The 22858-nt window shown below is 41.9% G+C and overlaps 1 protein-coding gene across 5 annotated transcripts in view; it reads left to right on the forward strand.

The window, feature by feature from the left end:
- LOC139466722 (lactadherin-like) overlaps positions 1–22858 on the forward strand; it is a 275034-nt gene that overhangs the window by 246496 nt on the left and 5680 nt on the right. For 4 of the 5 annotated variants that reach the window (XM_071248368.1, XM_071248369.1, XM_071248370.1 and 1 more), the window contains 6 exons: positions 4931–5103; positions 8178–8255; positions 9921–10065; positions 16382–16429; positions 17293–17535; positions 19633–19686. In XM_071248368.1, the coding sequence (XP_071104469.1) occupies positions 4931–5103; positions 8178–8255; positions 9921–10065; positions 16382–16429; positions 17293–17535; positions 19633–19686 (741 nt within the window). The remainder of the gene's footprint in view (positions 1–4930; positions 5104–8177; positions 8256–9920; positions 10066–16381; positions 16430–17292; positions 17536–19632; positions 19687–22858) is intronic. The other variant, XM_071248372.1, reaches the window with a different exon arrangement.

Consider the following 22858-nt stretch of genomic DNA (forward strand, 5'->3'; position numbering starts at 1 on the left):
CCCCCAATAAGAGTCACGGGAACAATGGCGGCTTGTCACCTTTCGACGAAAAGGGGCGATGAAGAATCGGTCAATGGCGCCCTCTCATGGACACTCCTTAGTCTAAATTCATCTGTTGAGAACTATTGTCACCATCTCATTTAAAAGGAGAAATAATTGCGGGAGATAACATTGTGAAAGGATACGCGATGCTGGCATACGCGATGCCTTGCTATATCATTTATATGCTACAAGGAGACCTCCTCAGACCAATGTTATTACTACTTAAACAGGCTCCGAGTGTTGACTGTATCATGACCGTCGTTGGAAGCCGACTATTGTGAATTATACATGCTGTATATTCATATAAGCTATTTCTATACAGAGAGCCCACAATCCGCCAATAAACTTATTGCACACACGTATATATAGTACAAAATTAGCCCTGTTATCATCACCGACATATTGCATGACGAGGCACAGGCTCAACACTCCTGTATTCAAAACAGGCGAAGATGTACTGGAAATAGGAACAATTAAGCTTACATCGGAATTAAAAACCTGACTGAAAGAATCAATGCCGATATAAAACGACTCACCCTCACGCCACATAATCCTTCCTTGTTTACTGGGATTGTTTCAGATGTAACTTTGCGACACTTTTTGCGACATGTATTGACATTTCTACTTTAGGGGCCTCGTTCTGGACACTTCCAGTGATACCACTGTGATTACGGACAATATTTATTGCCTCCACCAATCCAGTGTAAACGAACATAATACAATCTCAATTTGGAACATGTTTAATGTCAACATCGTGTGGAATACCAACACGTCTCACCGGTGGTTTTGTTACATTCCGAAGCACCCGATGAGATCTGGCTTCAGCGTGCTGTTGAGATATGCCCCAGGTCGCTACGTCATCATCAACGCTACCCATCTTTCATCGCCGTCGCTGCGTAATCCACTGTTATATGGTATCATAAACAATCGAGTTCCTTGATGTTAAACCTGCGTTGCCAGCCTTATGGGGTAAACGCGTGTTTTGTGTTTTAATGTGCTGGAGCACTTGGTAACCTGGCTGAGAGTCGGCCAAGGCTGCCGCGTGGTCGGTGTCGACGTTGTGGAATTTACTACGAGATCTGATGCACGTTCTTGGAAATAGAGTAAACACAATCTGATGCCAAGGATTTGAAGTCTTGCCATGTAAATTTATTTTGCCAAAGTTTCAAGAGTCAAGGTTGTTAATTGTATGGTATTGTATAGTATATACTACTCAAAAGAAGTAGAAGAACACTCGATTATTTCATATTACTATGGTTAATTTGTCATGCCATGACAAGAATCGGATATTCTTTAACTCCTATTGAGTAGAATACATGGTTAAGTTTCAAGTGTCTGGGTTGTTACTTGTATTGTGTTGTATTGTATTGTGTTGTATTGTATTGTATTGTATTGTACAGAGTTCGGTGTTAACACGTGAATCCTAAGTTCTGTGAGTTTAGTTGAGTTTTTTGTCATTTTAACTTCAATACTTCCCCACTCTCTTTTTGTTTTAAAGAGTGAGGTGTTTCGTTGTCAAAAAGACAATAATCAGAACTTAGGAGTCCTGTCGTGGCAAAGGCAAATAACAGCTAAAGCGGTAAATCTTCACGTCTAAGTCCCAGGTTCGATTCCCACATAGGCAATAATGTATGACCCACCCTTGGTGCCACCATCGTTCTCATAGCTGGACTAATGCGGCGTAAAACAATACTCGTCTTATTCTCACAGCAGCCGCGTAGCCTGGTAGACTAAGTGTTTCGTCACGTCGAAGACCCGGGATCGATTCCTCATATGAGTCTGATGCCAAGCCCATTCTTCTTCCCCGTAATGCGACCGCCTCCGTGATCTAGTGGTAGAGCGTCCGCCCGGAGAGCGGAAGGTCCGGGGTTCGATCCCCGGCCGCGTCATAGCAAAAGACGTTAAAAGATGGTACTTGTTGTTACCCTGTCTGGCGCTCGGCATTAAGGGGCTAAAACAAGGGCTGGTCGGCTCGGAGTCTGTATACTGTGTCTGAGTGGGATATTCATGTTAAACTGCGGCATGGTATCTCAGTGAGCTAGCACAATAAATCGGCATCAGTCCGGACTAGTACAAGCAGCCACACAAACACACACACGTACATGCACGTCGCTATATAAGTGCAATAATCTTGGACGCGACGTTAAACGCCATTCCACCTCACCTTTTCCCCGTAATGCATTCGGAATTATATGCTGAGTGAACCCAACTCACTCACTAACTTCAATAACCCTGTTCTGCGTGGTATCTATGACAGATGTCGGCCTACACGACACATAGATCCACCCACAGCTACAGAAACAAATACTTTTACGGAAACCGATCTCCCTACTTGGTATCCGTATGTCGGGGCGAGATTTCAACACTTGTGCATGATTCAGCCAAACAGTGTTGAACAATAGCAGCGCAAGGTGACCAGCGTTAAGTCCAAGCATATCGTATACATGGCGGTAAATATAACCAAACTGCCAATACAAATGTTTTTCTTCTCCCATATACACATATTTACCGCAGCTGATCCATTTACCTGATAAATGATAAATTATTCGGCGTTACCATAAGTATATAAACATAATAATAAGTACTTCATTTAATTCGCCACACTTATAGGCACGGCAAATATGACCTGGTATTTATTTACAAAACACGGTGTTTGGTCACGCAGCAGTGGTCGGAACATGATCAAATCCCAGGACATGTCATTGTGGGGCATTTATCCACATTAATTATGCGCAATTCCCATGTGACCGTCTTTGTCGCTACTAATCTGGCATCTACTAAAGAGTTGAAAGCCCCGACTGTCGCTGACGAGTGTGGATCCCACGCCCTACGCTTCAAATGCCTGACATATTAAAAGTCAAAACTCCTTTATGCGCCATGTCAGCTTCCAGTGTGACTATCATCCGTGAGCTCTTGTATAGGCATTGTAACCACTTTGATATATTGGCCTCTCGAAGCTTGTTGCCAGTGGATTTCAATAGATGGGGTATCTGAAGAGCAGGCCTTAGTCACTGTGGAGTCCCGCTCTACTGCTCGTCAATGTATCTCCGTGGTTCACAGAAAGAAAGTGTGTCTCGACCGTCTGTGGTATGTTGGGATTTTAACGTAGATTCTAATCGCTACCCTGTACCTGTATAGAGAAGGGGGGGGGGGGGGGGGGGGGGGGTGTTGAAAGATGGAGTGGTACGTGAGTGACTAGGTTTGGTTGTCGTGATAGACGCCGTTTTATAAATGCCAAAGACAAGGTATCTGTTTTTCACCTTCTGAAAAGGGATGTATTGTTTTACGCTATTTTCAAGCATTATCACGTCGAGGGACACAAAAAATAGGCTTCACACATTTTACCCAATGGGATTCGAACCCGTGACGATCGAACGCTTTAACCTCTAGGCCATCCAGCGATCCGACTAGTGGTTCAACGAGGCTGCACTTCAAACCCTGTTTGCAGGAATGCAGACTGCATTAACACCGACCAACACACCAAGCACAGTGTCAATGTGTGGGTAGCGAGCACACCTAGACGAGCTTAACCTTTTGTCCGCTATGAATGTAAATGTTGCAATCTAATTGTCTTTAGTTGGCCACGAGTTCCATCAACCTATCAAAGAACAATAGCGGCATTGTTGCATCCCCCACCGTCCTCCGTGGCATCCCCCACCATCCTCCGTGGCATGTTGGGCGTGTCCCCTTGCCGACAGGTCTCACACTTCAACCGAGTTGATCCGCCATTATTACATTGTACTTCCCGCATGACTGATTTTGCAACGCGTGTTTTTATCACAACGTGACAGCATGAATACCAAACATCTCGCCTGTCCCAACCTGGCTTAACCCGCGAGCTCTCAGTGTTAAATCTGTTACAGTAACCACACGCAAGCTCGCTCTGGTGTTATTTTGATACTGCTTTTTGAAAAAAAATTCAATTTTCAAATATTTGTTGTATGGAAAGTAGTATTTGTAATGGCCTCCGGGCTTTAATCCGTTTAATGGCGGGACTTTTCTACCTGTGATTTTATTGCCCCGAGATTGGGACAAGAGTCATCATTTATGACCCTCCGTGACTCTGGGCTTGAGAGGACATGGGCTAAAAATCCCGCACGATGTCAACGTCTGTCAGGAGTCTTATTCGTAGTCGCCTTCCCTGTAGACGTGTTGATATATGTATGCATGAGCCTCTTTCATGGGCTAGACCCAAGCACCGCTCCCACCCCCATGTCTCTTGTATAATATACCTTGCCAATTTATAATATCTATATCGTCCAGGCGATTCAGCTGAAAAAACAATTACTTGCACCAAAACATGAATATGTGACCATTTGCATTTAGCAGTTGTTTTGAAATTACTGCATTTCAAATTTACGAAATGGTAGAAAATTAAATCCAATTTGATCAGTTTCTGGTGTACGTTCGGCTTTCTTTCCATGAGTAAGTGAGTTAAAATTGAAAGTCACATTGGCAATATTTCTGCCACATTGTGTTTGTGTTTTACGCCACACCCAGCAATATTACAGCAATATGACGTCGGTCTGTAAATACGAGTCTGGACCAGACAATCTAGTGATTACATCATGAGCTTCGACCCACGCAGTTGGGATCGATGACATGCATCAAACCAAGTCAGCGAGCCTGATCACCCGATCCCGTTAGTCGCCACTTACTACAAACATGGGATGTGTGTGTGTGTGTGCGCGGGGGTGGGGTGGGGGGGCATTGGTGTATGTTTGAGGCCCCAGTGGTGAATACCATGAGCACCGACTCACATCGTCGTGCTACAGTTTCGTTATTGCTCACTGAGCTGTTAAACAACATTCCCCCAAGTGATGTTTCCCGGGTTGCATCAGAACCGAACACATCATCAACCTCACAGCATGCGTCTTGTTCGTTTCAGACAAGCAATGGCTTCAGCTAGACGTGGGTCCCCCAACCCTGGTGACGGGGGTGATCATCAAAGGCAGGGGAGATACGAAGAGGAGTCACTGGGTGGAAAGGTTTAAGGTCTCCTACAGCAACGACACACAAGTGTGGTACTTCTACAAAGACGCTGACCACCTCGACCCTAAGGTAGGAGGAGTCACATGAATATTGGTGTTGAAACATTGAGTGTTGAGTGAAAATGTGAGGTGATTGTGTTCTCAACTTGAGTATAATACGGATGTAGTGTCTCTCTATAACCCTAATATGTGATCCTTTTGAAAGGTCATCTGTTCTATCCTGTTAATGTTTCAATTAGCAAATATTTCCAATCTGAATCTTCTGTTTCTTCAGGAAAAAACTTTAACCAGTTCTTGAATGTAGATTCTTTTTATAATGATACCATTGCATAAACACTTTCCACTGTTTAATGATAAAAAATATCCATACCATTGCCCAACTCCAGCCGTCTTTCTAAGTCGTGCAATTTAATTCATCCCTGATGATGAACGGAGGCTCGTTGCCAGTTTCACATAATATTTATTGACAAACAAAACCAATTTTTTTTTCATATCAGTTTACATATGATTACATGATTATATTTCCGAAGGTTAACATTTAGGTCTTGAGGTCCTTACGTAACAATGCAGTTGATGTTTCGATGTTGCGTCCAAGACATTTCAGAAGCAGTGTGATATAACAGTCGGTTTATGGCTGAAGTTATGCCAATGCGACGTTAAATTTTAACCGGTAATATAACAAACCAAAACATCTTGACTAAACACTGTGATGTAAATTGAAGATTTGAATATTGGCAAAAGAATATATATTTGGCCATAAAAAGGTCATTTGGCACCTTTTGTGTCCTGAAACCAGTTCTCCCCTAGTACCATGATATGTAGTGGTTCTATAAGCTCCTTCCCAGCGCGTGACACCTTCGTTACACTCTCGGTAACATCGCTGCCACCAGTGTGGGCGCGGCCATTACAAGAATCTTGAAATTTGGCCTCTAACCCCAAATGTAGTAACGTTCATACTTTTGTTTATGTCTTTGGGAATGCCATCATAATGAATTTTGAAATGGTTTACGACTGACCATGTTTTCCAGATGAATTTGCTTTGTTGTTTTGATAATCAGATTGGTTCGAGATTGCGGACTAACGGAAAATCAACCAGTTTCTCCCTTACATTCTTACTATATCAATTTAATGATAGTTTTAATGAAATAGAAATTCAAATTGACAAACAAAGAAAGTAATTTAGCAGGGGTAAGTGTATTCGGTGTCACGACAGTCGTTACTTGCTTGTAAACATAACGGTCATTCGGTTGCGAGTTCAACTCCAAGCATGGTTGTGGCCACCTATTCACAGTGGGGAGTTTTGACTTGTGGCAGCGATAGTATAGAGAGCTCCGCGAACGGTCTATCGCTGTGAGGAGCTTGGTGGTTCTAGGGTACATAGTCCTCCTGTACAAGTGGTCACTGATTCAAGGTATTAGGGTTGGTGTGACAGACCCGCCCCACCACCCAGCCCTGCTGTTAAACTGTATGGAAACCTGATCCATAAACACACAGCAGTATTTCCCTCCCAATACTCGCTGTTTACACGTTATATACAGAAACCTACACATCGCTATAGACTCGTTCAATACGGGAGGTCATACAACGTGATCAGTCCGGCATACTGGCCCCAGCCCGCCACTAACGACAGTGGTCATGTCCCTAAAGCCAATTAACTGAACTTACTTCGAAGGTTGAATTTCCCAGAGGTGTTAGATACTATTCATGAGATCCAATAGGAATACCTCGATTGAACACAGGACACTAATTTCTGAATACTGCGTTTTCATGGCTTTGATAGCACACGCAGTGGTGTAACATGCCGATATCTCACCCGAACCATATGCCTGTATGTCTTCTGTACAGCCGTTTAAGGACGCCACTATTCTACTATAATCTGCCGTTAGGCAAATACTAACGTTCGCGGTAAAAACATATGCTTTGCGCTCATTGTGCTACATGTCTAAGGCTTTCTCCTCCTTTCAAAAGAGGCGTTCTGATTGCACCTCATGACATGGTCGGTATAAGTGAAACACGTTCTTCAGCTATTTGTCAAAGCAAATATTGAGTTGACAATGTAATGTTTTTTTAAATATTTCAGAATTTTTGTAATGTCACTGAGATATAATGTGTTTTTATTAAGAGGTTATTTGCAAACTCGACAATTTCTCTTAAGCCTTAGACGTAAGAACGTCTGTCATGCTCTGTGGCTGAATATGATAACAAAATTGTCACTTTCTTTAGATGTGTTTGTTGTTCATCTGTCTAGGTTCAATATGTTTTTTATTAACATGACATTCCCCGACAGACAACCACAAATATATTACATGTCATATATTCTTTTCTTTCCATTCTCTAACCTCCATTTCAGTTTCATTACAGCGTTGTGCAGCAATAGCGAACCAATTCAGTATACTATCTACTGACGACTAAACACAGGTTACTTTAAAACTAGAGCTTCTGATGACGTCACGCATTATGTAGACAGCACTAGCTTAACCTGAATACATTCTGTAGGAGTCATATCTATCGCCACATAGAATACTTGCCACTGCTTAAATAAAACAATAATATATCTTTTTCAGAGTCCATTTGGGTGGGTGGGGTCACGTGATGGAAGTGCGTGAATGTGCGTGAAAAAGTGTGATAACGTTACATTATTTAGACATTATTTATTTAGTCTTAGTCATCATCATTATCATACATCATCATTATCATGATCACGATGTCATTGAATCCTTCTAGTCGCCTTATTAGGTAGAATATTAACCCATTTTGACATCTTGGAATCCACTAAAGCCTGTAGGCGCTTCATTTTCTAAAACACTCAAGACTAGTGTTTGAAAGAGTGTGACTGCGCATGCCTGAACCAAGTTAAGATTGTAGAGTCCCAATGCTTTTACAGGTTTTTAACCAAACTGACTTCAACTACAAACAGTTTTGTTCACCACCGCCCGGATGTACTCTTCCAGCTAGGATTACCTCCCTTTTCGTAGTGTCCAGGTTCCCGCCAATTGGTGCGCCACCGGAAGTACTGTGTACATCCAGCCGGAAGTATTGTGTACGTCCCACCGGAAGTACCTGTGTACGTGCCGTCGAGGAGGAATATGCAACTACTACTACTACTTCTTCCGTGATTAACCGCTCTCAACCTTCATTTTGTAGAGTCGATGGTTGTGGAGTCCACCGTCTAATACATCTACTTCGCATTTAATCCCTGACAAATACTCGGAGGAAGGCCTGGTAAGCACTAACTCAGGGGCCCGGTCTCAACCGATACCCGACATCCTGGCCTCTCGTTGTGGCTAAAACGGGCTTCAGTACAAATGATCTCAACAGTAACAATCTTGTTTACAATTAACTGTAACACTGTTATTATTCAAATGCATCAAGAGGGCGTAGTTTGGGTAACAGAAGACCATGCAGGTCTTAGTAAATGGCGAAGCCATGCTTTTTTCGTACGTTTTGTATTTTCTTTCTGACAAATGTAGGACACTGTGTATCGATACAAAATATTCCTTTTTGACAGAATAGTTATAGCAATAGCTAGCCGTGATTGTTTCTCGTGGAATGGTATCTCGTGGGCATGTTCGTGGCATGGTTTCTATGTCTTGTAGTGAACTCCGATCTATTTTGGATGTGCATCGTGTATGGCAACACGTTTCGGCCAAAATCTCAATGTCAATTTTTCGTCATAGTGTCAACATCTTTATAACAAATGCATGATTAGGACTCTTTTTATTTGTAACTTTTCTTAAGCATAAGGAGAGCACAGGGTACTTTTTTTCATATATTTTTTCTTCTGTTTTCTTTGTTACAAGGTCGTAGGTCGTATAATGAACGAAGCCAGGATGTGATGTGGGTGGCCTGTGTTACGCTTAACGTACTCTTGATGTTGTTGATCTAAAAGCCTGCTCTTTCTGATGTAACGAGCTTTCTTAATTGAGTTATGCATTAAGATATTAATTAATATGAATGAAATACCTTTTATCATAATCTGCTTGTTTTCTGCATTGAGTCTCTCTACGACAATGCCGTTTGACATAAAATATGCATGTTGTATTGCAATCAGCACGATCTTCACTTTAATAGTTTGATGTTATGCATGTGTGCCTTGATTTAATAGCATGAGTTGATTTCATCTGAATACTCATTGCATGATGTTCTCTCCACCACTGAAGAGCGCTTTCAGATGTTTAAGCAGAGTAATCTCCCTTTAAAACGTTTGATATTCAAATTTGCAAAAAAATCCGAAAAACATTTATTTTGACGTCTTGCATCATCTTCGCGAGGCAAGGGTGTCCATGGCCTGTATTAAAGTTTATAAATAGACTTTGATATTGGCTTGTAGACACACTTGCCTCGGGAAGATGTCATATATAGGGCGTGCATTAATATACATTCGAAATTCAATTTATATCAAGGGAGATTACTCTAACATTGCACCTGACTCTTATCCTTCAGGCTCTATCACTTCCACTGATCACTCACGAACACTTTCACATTAACGAGCTAACGTTTCCACTCACTTTGTAAACTGCATGCATGCAGCCCACTTATATTAATTAACACCTCTGTACTCAACACAACACAACAGATTGGACTGACTGCAAGCCTCCGTCCCAGCACACAACATCACATCCCACAACCCCCTGCGGCACGTGACTGTCCACGTGACTTCCTGCTCTTCCTGTTCCCCCCCACCACACGTTTGTCACCCCCTGGCACCATCTTCACGAGTCGTGGGTCGGTGGCCGCGGCATGTGGTGATGACACCCGTAGGCATGGCTAGCCAGGATGTAGATGGCGCACCTTCACGACAGCGTAGGTCACGTAGTGACGTCACACTTTCATGTGTAGTAGCCTCGACGCTTATCATATAAGTTGATCTGTTTTGCTTTTGAACAGCTGTTTGGGGGCAACTCCGACAAAAATACAGACAGGACGCATTTCCTCAACTCGCCGTTCGTGTCCCGGTTCGTGAGGTTTCATCCAATGGAATGGCATGGGAAGATTAGTATGAGAGTCGGACTTCTTGGTTGTCCGTACACAGGTGAGTTGGAGGTTAGGGTACCCCGGGTAGATGTCAAGGGTAGATGTCATAACGCTGTTTCTCCCCAGTCCTACGTGATGAAAACCTCTTTGTGACTCGTCTTATCGTCGTCTTATTGCAGTTTGATTACACAAAGGGTTATATAAAGAAAATTACAAGATTAAGGTAATTTGTGACTTTAGTTTGAGGCATGACTAGGTCAGTATGGATAATCACGTGACAAATAGCAGATATAACCAGATATATAGATATAAAATAGCTCCAGATCAGTGAAAGGCATGATGAGATAAGAATCAATACCCCCCTGACCAATAAAAGATATAGCAAGATTAATAATGTAACAAATGTTATATTTGGGATAACACCTTCTTTGTAAAGTACAGGTCCGTACTTAGAGTCCCATCCGTGATTCCAACCCACACTGCCAGAGTGAGGCACCTAATCGCCAGCACTCAAAGACAGCGATCTAACCCACTCAGCCACCGAGGCTTCCACAAAAATGAAAGTCCGACAACTGGTAGTCTAGATCACGTACTTTGTGTACCCCTCTGACAAGTGTAAATTGGAACAGCCCCCGAGATATAGCAAGATTAATAATCACTTTACAAGTCTCAGGTTTGATGAGGAAAGAACTATATCAGACATAGTCAAACCAAGTCATAGGTGACCAGACATAGAGAATCTGAACTGAAAAAGTTGGAAGAATGATGTTGGATGATAAATATAATCTCACCCTGGTGTCTTTTGATATCAAATATATCAACACTCGTTGATGAAAATGAAAAACCTCCGAGTGTTTATATATTTCAAAAGACACAAGTGTGAGATTTTATCTAGCATTCTTTTCAGTTTGTAGACAGTAATAAGCAGTGTCTTAAATGTACAAACTACTGCTAACAGCTGCAGTAGCAGAGCTGTTAGTGATTTAATTTGATTGTGACTGTCATGGTAACCAATGACGTCACAATGATCTGCAAAGCATTGTGATGCAATTTCATTGCAGCGATATCTACCATGTAGATATCGCATGATCTCATCCTACCGATATCTCTTGTTGGCGCCAGTTTTGGACATCTTCCCGAGGCAAAGGAGTTAATTGACTACAAAAGTCCAGTTTCCACACTTGCCGAACTGGGCTGGAATTCCTGGGCTCGATCGTAGCGCCACCAGTGGCTGTTACCAGTTATGTCCCTTCTAAGCCTCTCATATGCACCAATCAGATTCCACCTCTCGTATCACATGCATTTGCTTCAAACAAAATGGCGGCGATCGATAATCAAGATCTATATTGTGATAAAAATGGGTTTTACATTGCGAAATGCATCAAATCACGTTAGCACCTTGATTAAAAACATGAAAAGATTTGGAAAATATCTGTTGACAACGAGTTGGCGGTGCACATGCTTTGCAAACCCAGCAATCGACCAAAATCTACACGACAGTTTACGAACTGGATTTCGATTTCGTTGCGCGTATTTGATTGGATTATGCATAGACCGTTAGTCCAGCCAAAACGTTACTCCATAATACCAGCCTAGTTTGGCAAGGGTGGAAACTGGACTTTTATAGTCAGTTAACTCCCTTGCCTCGGGAAGATGGTTTTGGATGATAAATGGGGACTCTCACCCGAGTGTCTTTTAATATCAAATATATCAACACGAGTTGATAAAAGTGGAAAAATTCCGAGGCTTGCCGAGGAGTTTTTCCACTTTTACCAACGAGCTTCAGTAGCTACAGCTTCAGTAGCAGAGCCATTAGTGATGTCATTTGATTGTGACGTCATGGTAACAATGACGTCACAATTGTCTGCAAAGCATTGTGATGCAATTTCATTGTAGCGATATGTACAATATATCTCCTGTGGGAGCCAGTTTTGGATGATAAAATTATCTGTCAGACATGTCAAGACAAATACCAAATGAAACTATGCCATTAGCAGAAATCACTCAAGCAATATCAGACATGACTACATTAGCAGACATCACCCAAGCAATACCAGACATGACTACATCAATAGCAGACAGTATCAAACCAGTATTAAACATCATCAGACATGATCAAAGTTATGTCAAACCAGAACTATATAAGACATGGCCAAACCAATTTCAGATAGAAACAAACTCAAGTAAAATTTTAACAGACTAGTATCAGTTCAATATCAGACACAAGTCAAGTATCAGATCAGTATCAGACACAAGTCCAGTATCAGATCAGTATCAGACACAAGTCCAGTATCAGACACAAGTCAAGTATCAGATCAGTATCAGACACAAGTCAAGTATCAGATCAGTATCAGACACAAGTCAAGTATCAGATCAGTATCAGACACCAGTCCAGTATCAGACACAAATCCAGTATCAGACACAAGTCATGTATCAGATCAGTATCAGACACAAGTCCAGTATCAGACACAAGTCCAGTATCAGATCAGTATCAGACACAAGTCCAGTATCAGACACAAGTCCAGTATCAGATCAGTATCAGACACAAGTCCAGTATCAGATCAGTATCAGACACAACAAATCCAGTATCAGAATCATACCGTGCCACTCACCCGTGGATATATCAATATTGATAACAACATTATTGACAAGAAAAGCCAAATAAGCGCTGTATTATATCATTGATCGAACTAGAGGCGTCAATACGACCATCTGGAATCTGGTTTCCGTCACCGAAGTGTTGGACCGGCGTGTTCGTATCTGGCGCGGCCTCGAGCATGTGATTAATGCCAGTATTAAAAGTACACACGACTCAAATAAAATGTCACGAGAGACGTCCTGCAATTGTCATTGCCGCTTTTTTAGAATTATTAAAAGGACCACAATCAATCAGAACAGCAGATAAAATGTCGCGAACCTCAATAAAACTTTAAATGACACCACCATGCATTTAATATAAGAACTAACTTAAAACAACCTAAACTATTCAAGCTTTCGGTCTTTTTTAATTTTTTATTTGACACCAAACTCTTCGAGGGTGTATATTTTGACACATATGGTCCTTTCATCCGTTAAAATAGTCCGACCTTGTCAGGTCAAATCCAAGATGGCCGCCCCTCATGGGCAGGGTGGACTCGGGCTTGTCGACATATTCACCCATCATGTTAAGGAGAGTGTCAGACATACACTGACATGGCTTTTCTTCCATAAATTCAACACCACGCCATGCGTGACAAATGCATCAAGACGTCGCGTTGAAACATGCAAACGTAACAACTTAAAAAAAAGAAACATTTCAAGTCACGCGCTAACACCCATTGTTCAAGAGTCATTGTGCAAATTTTACACATATTTGATATATGCATCCTTCAAGTAATGTAAGCAAAACCTTTGTATGAACAGTCAGGATTCGATATGTGTGGTTTTTTTTGTATTTTATTTTTGCTAAATCATCTCGAATTCTTTTAACGTTTAAGCCATAGTACACATATTTGTGTACCGTGGCCCCTTGTAAGAGAGTTATGTCAAGACTAAAGCCCCTTTTGACAAATTTAATCCCTTAATTGGCGGGATTAGGGAGTTAGAAACATGGCGATCAGCCCTATAATAGCCTCTAAGCCTCCGTAATAAATAGGTAAAGCGAACCCATTGTCTACTGAAAGAGATTGTGGAGAAACGTCGCTCGAGTATTTTTATATCTGCCTGCCATCCCTTTCACCTTTTCACACAAAGAGAAATGGGAAAATAGCAAAACAGGAAAAAAGCGAAGTTTGACGTGATGATCAAGGTATAGCACTTTATCACTGAGAAAAATGTCAACATAGGAAGGACTAAAACGGCGGAGAAAACGTAATGGCCGCTACCGTCACGTGACGTATAAAACGTGTTTGATTCCTAGTGTTATAATTTTTGGATAGTATATTGTGAAATGTAGCTGAGATGTCACGTATCAATCATAGAATAATTTAAAGTATTATTGTGAAATACTATATAGTATATCTGTGAAGTGTAGAAATTTCACAGACTACACTACCGGGCAAAAGAAAGTATACACTCAAGTTCGATTGTGGTGAAAATGAAACCAACAAGAAATGGTTATGCCATGGTGATATATTTGATACGGTATCATGGTTGTATTTTGGACCTTAAGTTTGCAGTGTTTCGGCGACTGTTTTCAGCGTTGTGACATTTTGATGCCGTTTGTAATTGTTGGTCAAATCCGATTTTCAAGTGTACACTTTCTTTTGCCCAGCAGTTTATATTTGAATATGCGAACCCGTTCATCTTGAGGCGATAGTGATACAAATATGTCATCAGCGATTTCTAATTATAATCCTATTTTCTATTTTAAATCTGTACTTAAAATATTATGCTCGCGCGTGAATGTTTATAGTAGCTGTGCTATTTTCTGTACAACAAGTTGTTATTATCCGATCCTTCACGACTGATACTACCTTCCCCTAACTACTTCTCAGTTGGTTGTCCCCGGTACGACTGAGGGTTGGATTACTCAATATAAACAAGTCTTAGGGGAATAGCATATCACATTACTCACTATCGCGCTATCAGAGGTATCTTCTGACGTACTTAAACTACGCTTCATTTTTTTTCGTTTCACATTCTATATTATCATAGGGCTCAAATTTCAAAATTGAAATTATTTCATTGAAATATTATTGAAAGTATGTCTGATACCGGAATGACATGCATTGATCTTTCAGCTTGGATATTTTGATTATGCATTTTATGAATATTATGTTTAATATTTTCATAACATAACTGTGTTGTCATTTCGTCTGTGGTATTCATATCGTAAAAATTCGACCATGTTGTTTTTAGGTATTTGGCGGTCCATCCACAATAACTTTTCCATTTTAAAAGCGAAATATCACGTATGACACTACCATGTGATAAAACTCCCATACGCGTTCTATATCAGCTTGATATCGATCATTGTCAGACCGCCACTTACATTCGTCAAACATCGGTAATCCCCGTCAATCTCCGGGCATTTCACACACTTGAACTGGCTCTAAGATTTCAAACACTTACGTAATTTGATCCTGCTTTGATATCACAAGTAATCCTGATATTTGCTAGTTTGATATATGTGTCGACACTAGACTGTCAATCACAGGAAGGCGTTAGCAGATTTAGCATTTGAAGGATTAAATTGCCATTTTTAACATATAATAAACCCACTGTGTCCTGTTGCATGATGGGTAAATCACTATATGAAGTCAATGGCCTTCTATTTTTCCGAACTTAACTCTGACATATAAAACAACTGGGTAATGAATATTGTCTTTGTTATCCTATTACAGCCGTGTAATTAACGTGCGTGTTTTACGAACGCCTTTTAAAAGTCGTGGGTATTGTAAGATTTAGTGTGTGAATGCTTGGTGAATGGCATCTTCCCGAGGCAAGAGAGTTAACTGACTTTAAAAGTCCAGTTTCCACCCTTGCCGAACTAGGCTCGATCGTATCGCCACCAGTGACTGTTACCAGTTATGTCCCTTCTATGCCTCTTCTATGGACCAATCAAATTCCACCTCTCGTATCACTTGCATTTGCTTCAAACAAAACGGCGGCGCCCTGTCAAGACGATCTGATCGATAATCAAGATCTATTTTGTGATAAAACGAGTCTTACATCGCGAAGTGCATCAAATCACGTGAGCACCTTGATTAAAAACATGAAAAGATTTAGGAAATATCTGTTGTCAACGAGTTAGCGATGCACATGCTTTGCAAATCCTGCAATCGAACGAAATCTGCTTGACAATTTACGAACCGGATTTCGATTTCGTTGCGCGACTTTGATTGGACTATGCATAGACTCGTTAGTCCAGCCAAAGTGTAACTCCATAATACCAGCCTAGTTCGGCAAGGGTGGAAATTGGACTTTTAAAGTCAGTTAACTCCCTTGCCTCGGGAAGATGGGTGAATTGATGTTGAGAACCTGTCAAACTGATCTGTTTTTCATGACCCTGGTTTGAGTGAAATACATGTACAACTGATATTAGTGAAAGGTTAAATAACTCTGCTTGTCAAGGGCTACTAACGGGATCGTGTGGTCAGGCTCGCTGACCTGGTTGATGCATGCCATCGTTTCCCATTTTTGTAGATCGAGGCTCATGATATCAATCACAAGATTTTCAGGTCCAGATACGATTATTTGCTTTCCGCCGTCATATAGCTGGAATATTGCGGAGTGCGGCGTTAATCAACAAACAGAATCAACAAAAATGGATAATACTGAGAAACGTATGCTTAACATACAGCATAAATTAAAATATCCGGCTTGATCTGGCATCACACGTGTATAGCTACAAGTAAAGGAGATCGTTCTGATGGAGTTTCTTTTCATCACAGGGATATGCAGCAGCGGTTTCATGAGGATTAATGAAGACACGCCGTGTGGTGAGTATTGCGATGTCTAGAATTCGATAGTGGTAAGCACAGTGGCTCATGCGTTAGTCCGCCGCGCAGAAAGTCCGGGTTCTGTACCAAACTTGGGTCAAAATACCCCTATCACTCCTATGTACACCCTCTTTGATGTAAGGATCCAAATACTCCAATCACCCCTATGTACACCCTCTTTGTTATAAGGGTCCAATACCCCCATCACCCCTATGTACACCCTCTTTGATGAAAGGGTCCAAATACCCCCATCACTCCTATGTACACCCTCTTTGATGAAAGGGTCCAAACACCCCAATCACCCCATATGAACACCCTCTTTGATGAAAGGGTCCAAATACCCCAGCACATCTATGAACACCTTTGTTGTAAGGGTCAAAATAGCTCTGTCACCCCTCGTGAATACCCTCTTTGTCAGCTCTCGTGAACATCCTCTTTGCTGTAAGTGTCAGTGAAGCCCCATCACCCCTATGTACACCCTCGTTTAAAAGGAAGATCAGGTGGTAAGACCTTGCAGATATGTGTCATTCTATCAACCACTAAATTGCCCTGCCGAGAGTATTTACAGACCGCTGTGATCCCTCTGAAACATTGCTGACTGCGGTACAAATTCACATTCACTCGCCAAGCTCTTTCTTGGTTCTTGGCGTCCATGTCTATAGATTGGGAGGATACCACCTCCCATGGTGATCGAGGAGTTTCTAAAAGGGTACAAAGTAATATTTTGCCATGCATATATTGATTTGTTGATGTAGTTTTCAGACAGGGGAATGGGGGTTAACTCATTACATACCGCGAACTACTTCGATCATTTATGTGAGAAATAAAATCCAGTTTTAACTAAACATTTATCTTTCTTCTAGTTGAGAACCTTGCCTTCAAGAAGGAATCCTGGATTAACAGCAAACGTCATTACAAACGTCACATCCGGAACCAGGTCGCGGAAGGTCACGCGTCACGTGCGGTGGACGGTAACCTTGACATCAACTTCCAGAGCTGCACCATCCTTGACAACCTCTACGGCGACAACCCCGTATGGACGGTGGACCTTGGCACCAAACAGGCAGTGGCTGGAGTCATTATCTACACGTGGCAAGGACGAAACGGTCAGTTGACACGGGGCCCAAAATAGGGGTTTAGAGGCCCAATACCAACGGTCAGTTGACACGGGGCCCAGAATAGGGGTTTAGAGGCCGACTACCAATGGTCAGTTGACACGGGGTCCAGAATAGGGGTTTAGAGGCCGACTACCAACGGTCAGTTGACACGGGGCCCAGAATAGGGGTTTAGAGGCCCAATACCAACCTTCAGTTGACACGAGGCCCAGACTAGGGGTTTAGAGGCCCAATACCAACGGTCAGTTGACACGGGGCCCAGACTAGGGGTTTAGAGGCCCAATACCAACCTTCAGTTGACACGGGGCCCAGACTAGGGGTTTAGAGGCCCAATACCAACGGTCAGTTGACACGAGGCCCAGACTAGGGGTTTAGAGGCCCAATACCAACCTTCAGTTGACACGGGGTCCAGACTAGGGGTTTAGAGGCCCAATACCAACGGTCAGTTGACGGGCATAGAATAGGGTTTATGGTCCCAGTACCAGCGATGTATTGTTCTTAAACCCATGCCATTGTCCATGTTCTTAAACGATTCCCGGTCCAATCCTGTATGTGCACAATACGTATGTCTTGATGTTCGTCAAAAAACCGACATGGCAGAAGTTGTTTGTCCTATACAAGACTAAGTCCTACAAAATACTGTCTTTAGAATTTTGAATCAAAATATAAGATTACACTGACGCCTGACAAACCGGATAAACAAATGTCCTGAATATGATGACCCGGAATGCAAGGTTGCCGGATTAACGGTTTTGGACTATGAATTTTTCTCCATACACTCGTTTTTTCTCAAGTTCCATTGGTCCGATGTCACTAAATGAAAATATTAGAATCATGAGGCCTCGGAGATAGATTCTGCTCATCCGTTTCGCGAACACCTGATGTCCCACTGAGGGTGTTCATTCTTTAATTTTAGCTCCTTTTTTATCGAGATGGAGCTACCCAAAGTTCCATCATCTACATAATTTACCGACTCCATATTCCATTTATTCTGCTGCGCTTTAGAAATCACCCAAATATCCTTTCAATCTCTTCTTTGCTTTCATCTTAAAAGTAGTACCCTGAAGAAGTTGAGCAAATTGTGTATAACAATTATAAAATAATTTAGAAAATTGCAAGTTAAATTCTTAAAACATATGACACATTGTCTTTATGTGTTGATAAAATTGATATATCATATGGTATTCTTATGAATGATGACCCGAAAACCCGAAAACGGCTTACACTGAAGTGGTTAAAGCGTTCGCTCGTCACGCCGAAGACCCGGGTTCGATCCCCGACATGGGTACAATGTGTGAAGCAAGTTTCTGGTGTCCCCCACCGTGATATTGCTGGAATATTGCTAAAAGCGGCGTAAAACAATACTCACTTTCTACACTGAAGTAAAGTACTGTTCTCCATTACTTTCAAGATATTAGATTAGAACCGTCAAAATATCTTCTTTCGCAGTTAGGGGTTAACATTATTAACGTCATAATAGTCACAAGACGCGTTGAAAGTCATAGGAAAATGTTATAATCTGACTCTCTGTTCATTCACACTTAAGATCGCCTCCGTGGTCTAGTGGTAGAGCCTCCGCCCGGAGAGCGGAAGGTCCGGGGTTTGATTCTCGGCCGCGTCATGTCAAAAGACGTTAAAAGATGGTACTTGTTGTTACCCTGTCTGGCGCTCTGCATTAAGGGGTTATAAAAAGGACTGGTCGGCTCGGAGTCAGTATACTGTGTCTGAGTGGGGTATTCATGTTAAACTGTGGCATGGTATCTCAGTGAGCTAGCACTATAAATCGGCATGAGTCCGGACTAGTACAAGCAGCCACACCCACCCACATGCACGTCGCTATATAAGTTCAATAATCTTGGACGCGACGTTAAACCCAATTTCGCCCCACCATTCACACTTAGAACTCACAGGTCATTGGACTTACTGCATGTTACATAGCAAGTCGGAGTGGTTGTTTGAGTCGGTGATTTATATACCTTGTATCCCCATGAAGACTTTACACTCGTATTATTGAGAATTCATCTGTGGGACATGTATATTAATTAATTTTCGATAATTTGATGATATTATTAATTTGTTACATTCCAGGAATTGACAAACGGCTTCCAGACGACGCTCCATTGTTTACTAACGAGAACGGAGGTAAGAGTGACACGTGTCTACTTTAATGCTCTATGTTGGTAAAACGCATGATAAAAAAACTAACCATGTTATTGCAACAAATATGGATAGTCACATGTAGATTTGTCCATGTCACCTGATGGTGGCAGTGTCAAGGGTCTCGCTATATCCACAGTGCTGTTATTGGACTTGTTTCTAAATGTGTATCTTTGCCTCTTGACACATTCCGATAGACGGAGAGTCAACATGCTCCACCCCTCACCCACACTCGCACTCCCTCTCCCCCGCTCCCCCACCCCCATCAGCCACTCCTTGCCATCTGGCTGCTATATATTGCTTTCTTAAGGAGTATTCATAAGGAGTAGTCTTCAACACATGAAGTTGATTTTCGCAGCTCTTCAGCGAGTCTTCCAGTATGATCCCATGTAGTGATATTCCTGTCTTATTGTGAGGACGTCATATGTGTGTTTTAACACCAAAACTGTCTCCATATCGCCTTACCCAGCAAAATAAACAGAACGAGCTGTTCAAATGCTGCCAGATTTAAGTACCATGGCCAGCCCGTCATCATTAGGGGACAATTGTTGGGGTATTTTCATAGTAAACCCATTTAGCCTTGGTGGGTGGGGACGCGACAAATACCTCGGCAAGTGTGGCAGGTGCGAGGTGGGTCCCCAGACGTTTGACCAATAGTAGAGGAGAAAGTGACGTTGGATATGAGTTCATGACATTACGACATGTATAAATGGAACTCGTAAATACAACCCTCTCACATTCCAACCATTACACATAAGGCCTCGTGATATACTCATGCTTTAGTTTTGTTGAGCGGACACTCGTCAATCCGAATTTCGTTCACATTCCAACCATCACAAATGAAACCTAGTGCTATACCCACGCTCCTGTTGTGTTGAGCGGACACTCGGTAAACCGGAATTTGTTACACCAAACTGTCGGTACTTAAGGTTCTGTTTGATGAAGGTAGTCAATGTATGTAAAAAGTTCAGTTTCGTTGCTTACCCTTTTCGCGAACAGCTGGTGTCATTGCTGATTTTCAGTGATCATTCATATAATTTTCACAGCTATTTTGCCTTTTACGCCCAATGTTCCTCTGCACTTGAGGTTATATATGTGTTTGATAACAAGGCCTTAGGCTTGGGAAATCGACAGCAGCGCAACATACGCCACATTGTTTTAGGAATTTGTACATATGGTTTGAACACACATTATTTGGCGGTAGCGGTGGTTTGATTTGCAAAGAGGTGTTTTGATGGTGATTTTTTTAATTAAGGAGAAAAGAGTAGCCTGGAGTGCGGGACAGTACAAGCAGGTGCACGATGCACTGCTACAAACTGTAGGTGATATTGTATAACTGCTGGCAGATTTGTGTATAAGAACGAGCGTGGTCGTGGGCGAGGGGTATGCACGTGCGTATGTTTTAATGGCGGCGGTGTATTGAAAATACATTACAGCGTAGTAGGACCATTGACGGAAGGGACAGATTAACCGTCTTTAAAGTGACACTTAAGACGCTGATTCGGTTCATATGGTGTAATGGGTGGTCCGAGAACGGAGTAACTTGTGTCGAGTCATGAGAAGTAGTCTTCGACGGAGCCTTGACCCAGAATAACGCTGTCGCCTTCATCATCTACTGTGCACAGATCCATCACCTAGATTGTAGTGGGAATATGTTTAACTCTTCATCTCCGGTTAGGATGGAGCCACGGTACTTATGTACACTGGTATATGTAGCCTCCGTTGCCTCTATAGAGAATCCTGAATCGGTACAGCTCTCCAAAAATAGTATTATATTGTCTAGTTGATAGACCGACTACTTAACGCCAACATACGTTTCTCTAACAACACATTCTGGTACTCCACTAGTCTAACTAAACTCTCCCCTTGAGCGCGGGACGCGATATAATTTTGTTTTAATTTGTGCATTTCCAACGATCGCGACAGTGCCGCGAAATATTCGCGTCGCGATCGAGGGGAAGGTTGTTTTGCGCAATAGTGTACATACCTTGTAGGAAGATAAAGGACTTTCTCCGTGTGTGTTTGTTATCTCTCGCTTAAAACGCACGTAACACAGTTAAAGACTCCCTCTCATTACAGCCCGTATTTCACAGGTTTGTGTATATTTTCTAATGATACAGTGCTTTCCATAAGGTGTTGTCCTAAACATGCAACTGTAGGTAAACACGGTGCATGCTAAATCACGTTTCCTGATTCAGCCCTGCTGCAGTGTAAACACGGCATTCCGTTCTGCACCCCATATGCCAAGTACCCCCGACCCCACAGGAATAAAATTCAGCGCCGGTACAAAGTTGTTGTCCTTAACATGGGATGGGTAGCCGTACAGGGACAGGCGTAGGCTTAAACAACCTACGCAGTATGAGTACGCTGGTTGTGCGCGTCGACGATGATGTAAATACAGACGTTGCTGTCGTCATGGTAGCGTGTGAGGTTTATCCTACTATAAGGCTGTCGATCTGACATCTGTAAGGGACCGTATCATGATTGTTTTGATCATTTCTAACTTAATATTTATTTCTTAATCGGAAAGAAAGTTCACTACTTTTTTTGATATTCAATCGATGTCACATTATTATCAGAATTATATTTTCGTAACGTTTCAGATAAATATTAATATACTTTCCATTTTCGTTGTATTATCACAAATTATTTCTGATTACGTCAATTATACCAAATCATCTATTCACCCCCCCCCCCCCCCCCCCCCCCGTGAAGATCCGGGATAGAATTGGTCTTCAGACACCCTTGCTTGTAAGAGGCGACTAACGGGATCGGGTGGTCAGGTTCCGTGACTTGGTTGATGCAGGTCATCGTGTCCCAATTGCAGCGTTAAACAACAAACAAACAACATGAAACTATTCACTCGCACGTGCACACAATGGGAGATATCGTTTGTGCGACAATACAAAATAATTGTACAAAACTCAAAGAAAGTTCAAAAATACTTTTGATATTCAGTTCAATCGATTTTACATTATAGTAAGATTTATGTTTTCGCAACGTTTCAAATGAATATCAGTATACTTTTCATTTTCGTTACATTAACACGTATCCTTTCTTGTTACTTTCAATTCAACCCATTCGCCTATTCACCCGCACGTGCTACTATGGCGGATATATCGCTAGTGCGAACAAGTCGATCACATAAAATATTCCA

Source organism: Haliotis cracherodii, unplaced genomic scaffold (assembly GCF_022045235.1).
Source record: "Haliotis cracherodii isolate W230 unplaced genomic scaffold, xgHalCrac1.p SCAF_19, whole genome shotgun sequence".
Classification (NCBI taxonomy): Eukaryota; Metazoa; Mollusca; class Gastropoda; order Lepetellida; family Haliotidae; genus Haliotis; species Haliotis cracherodii.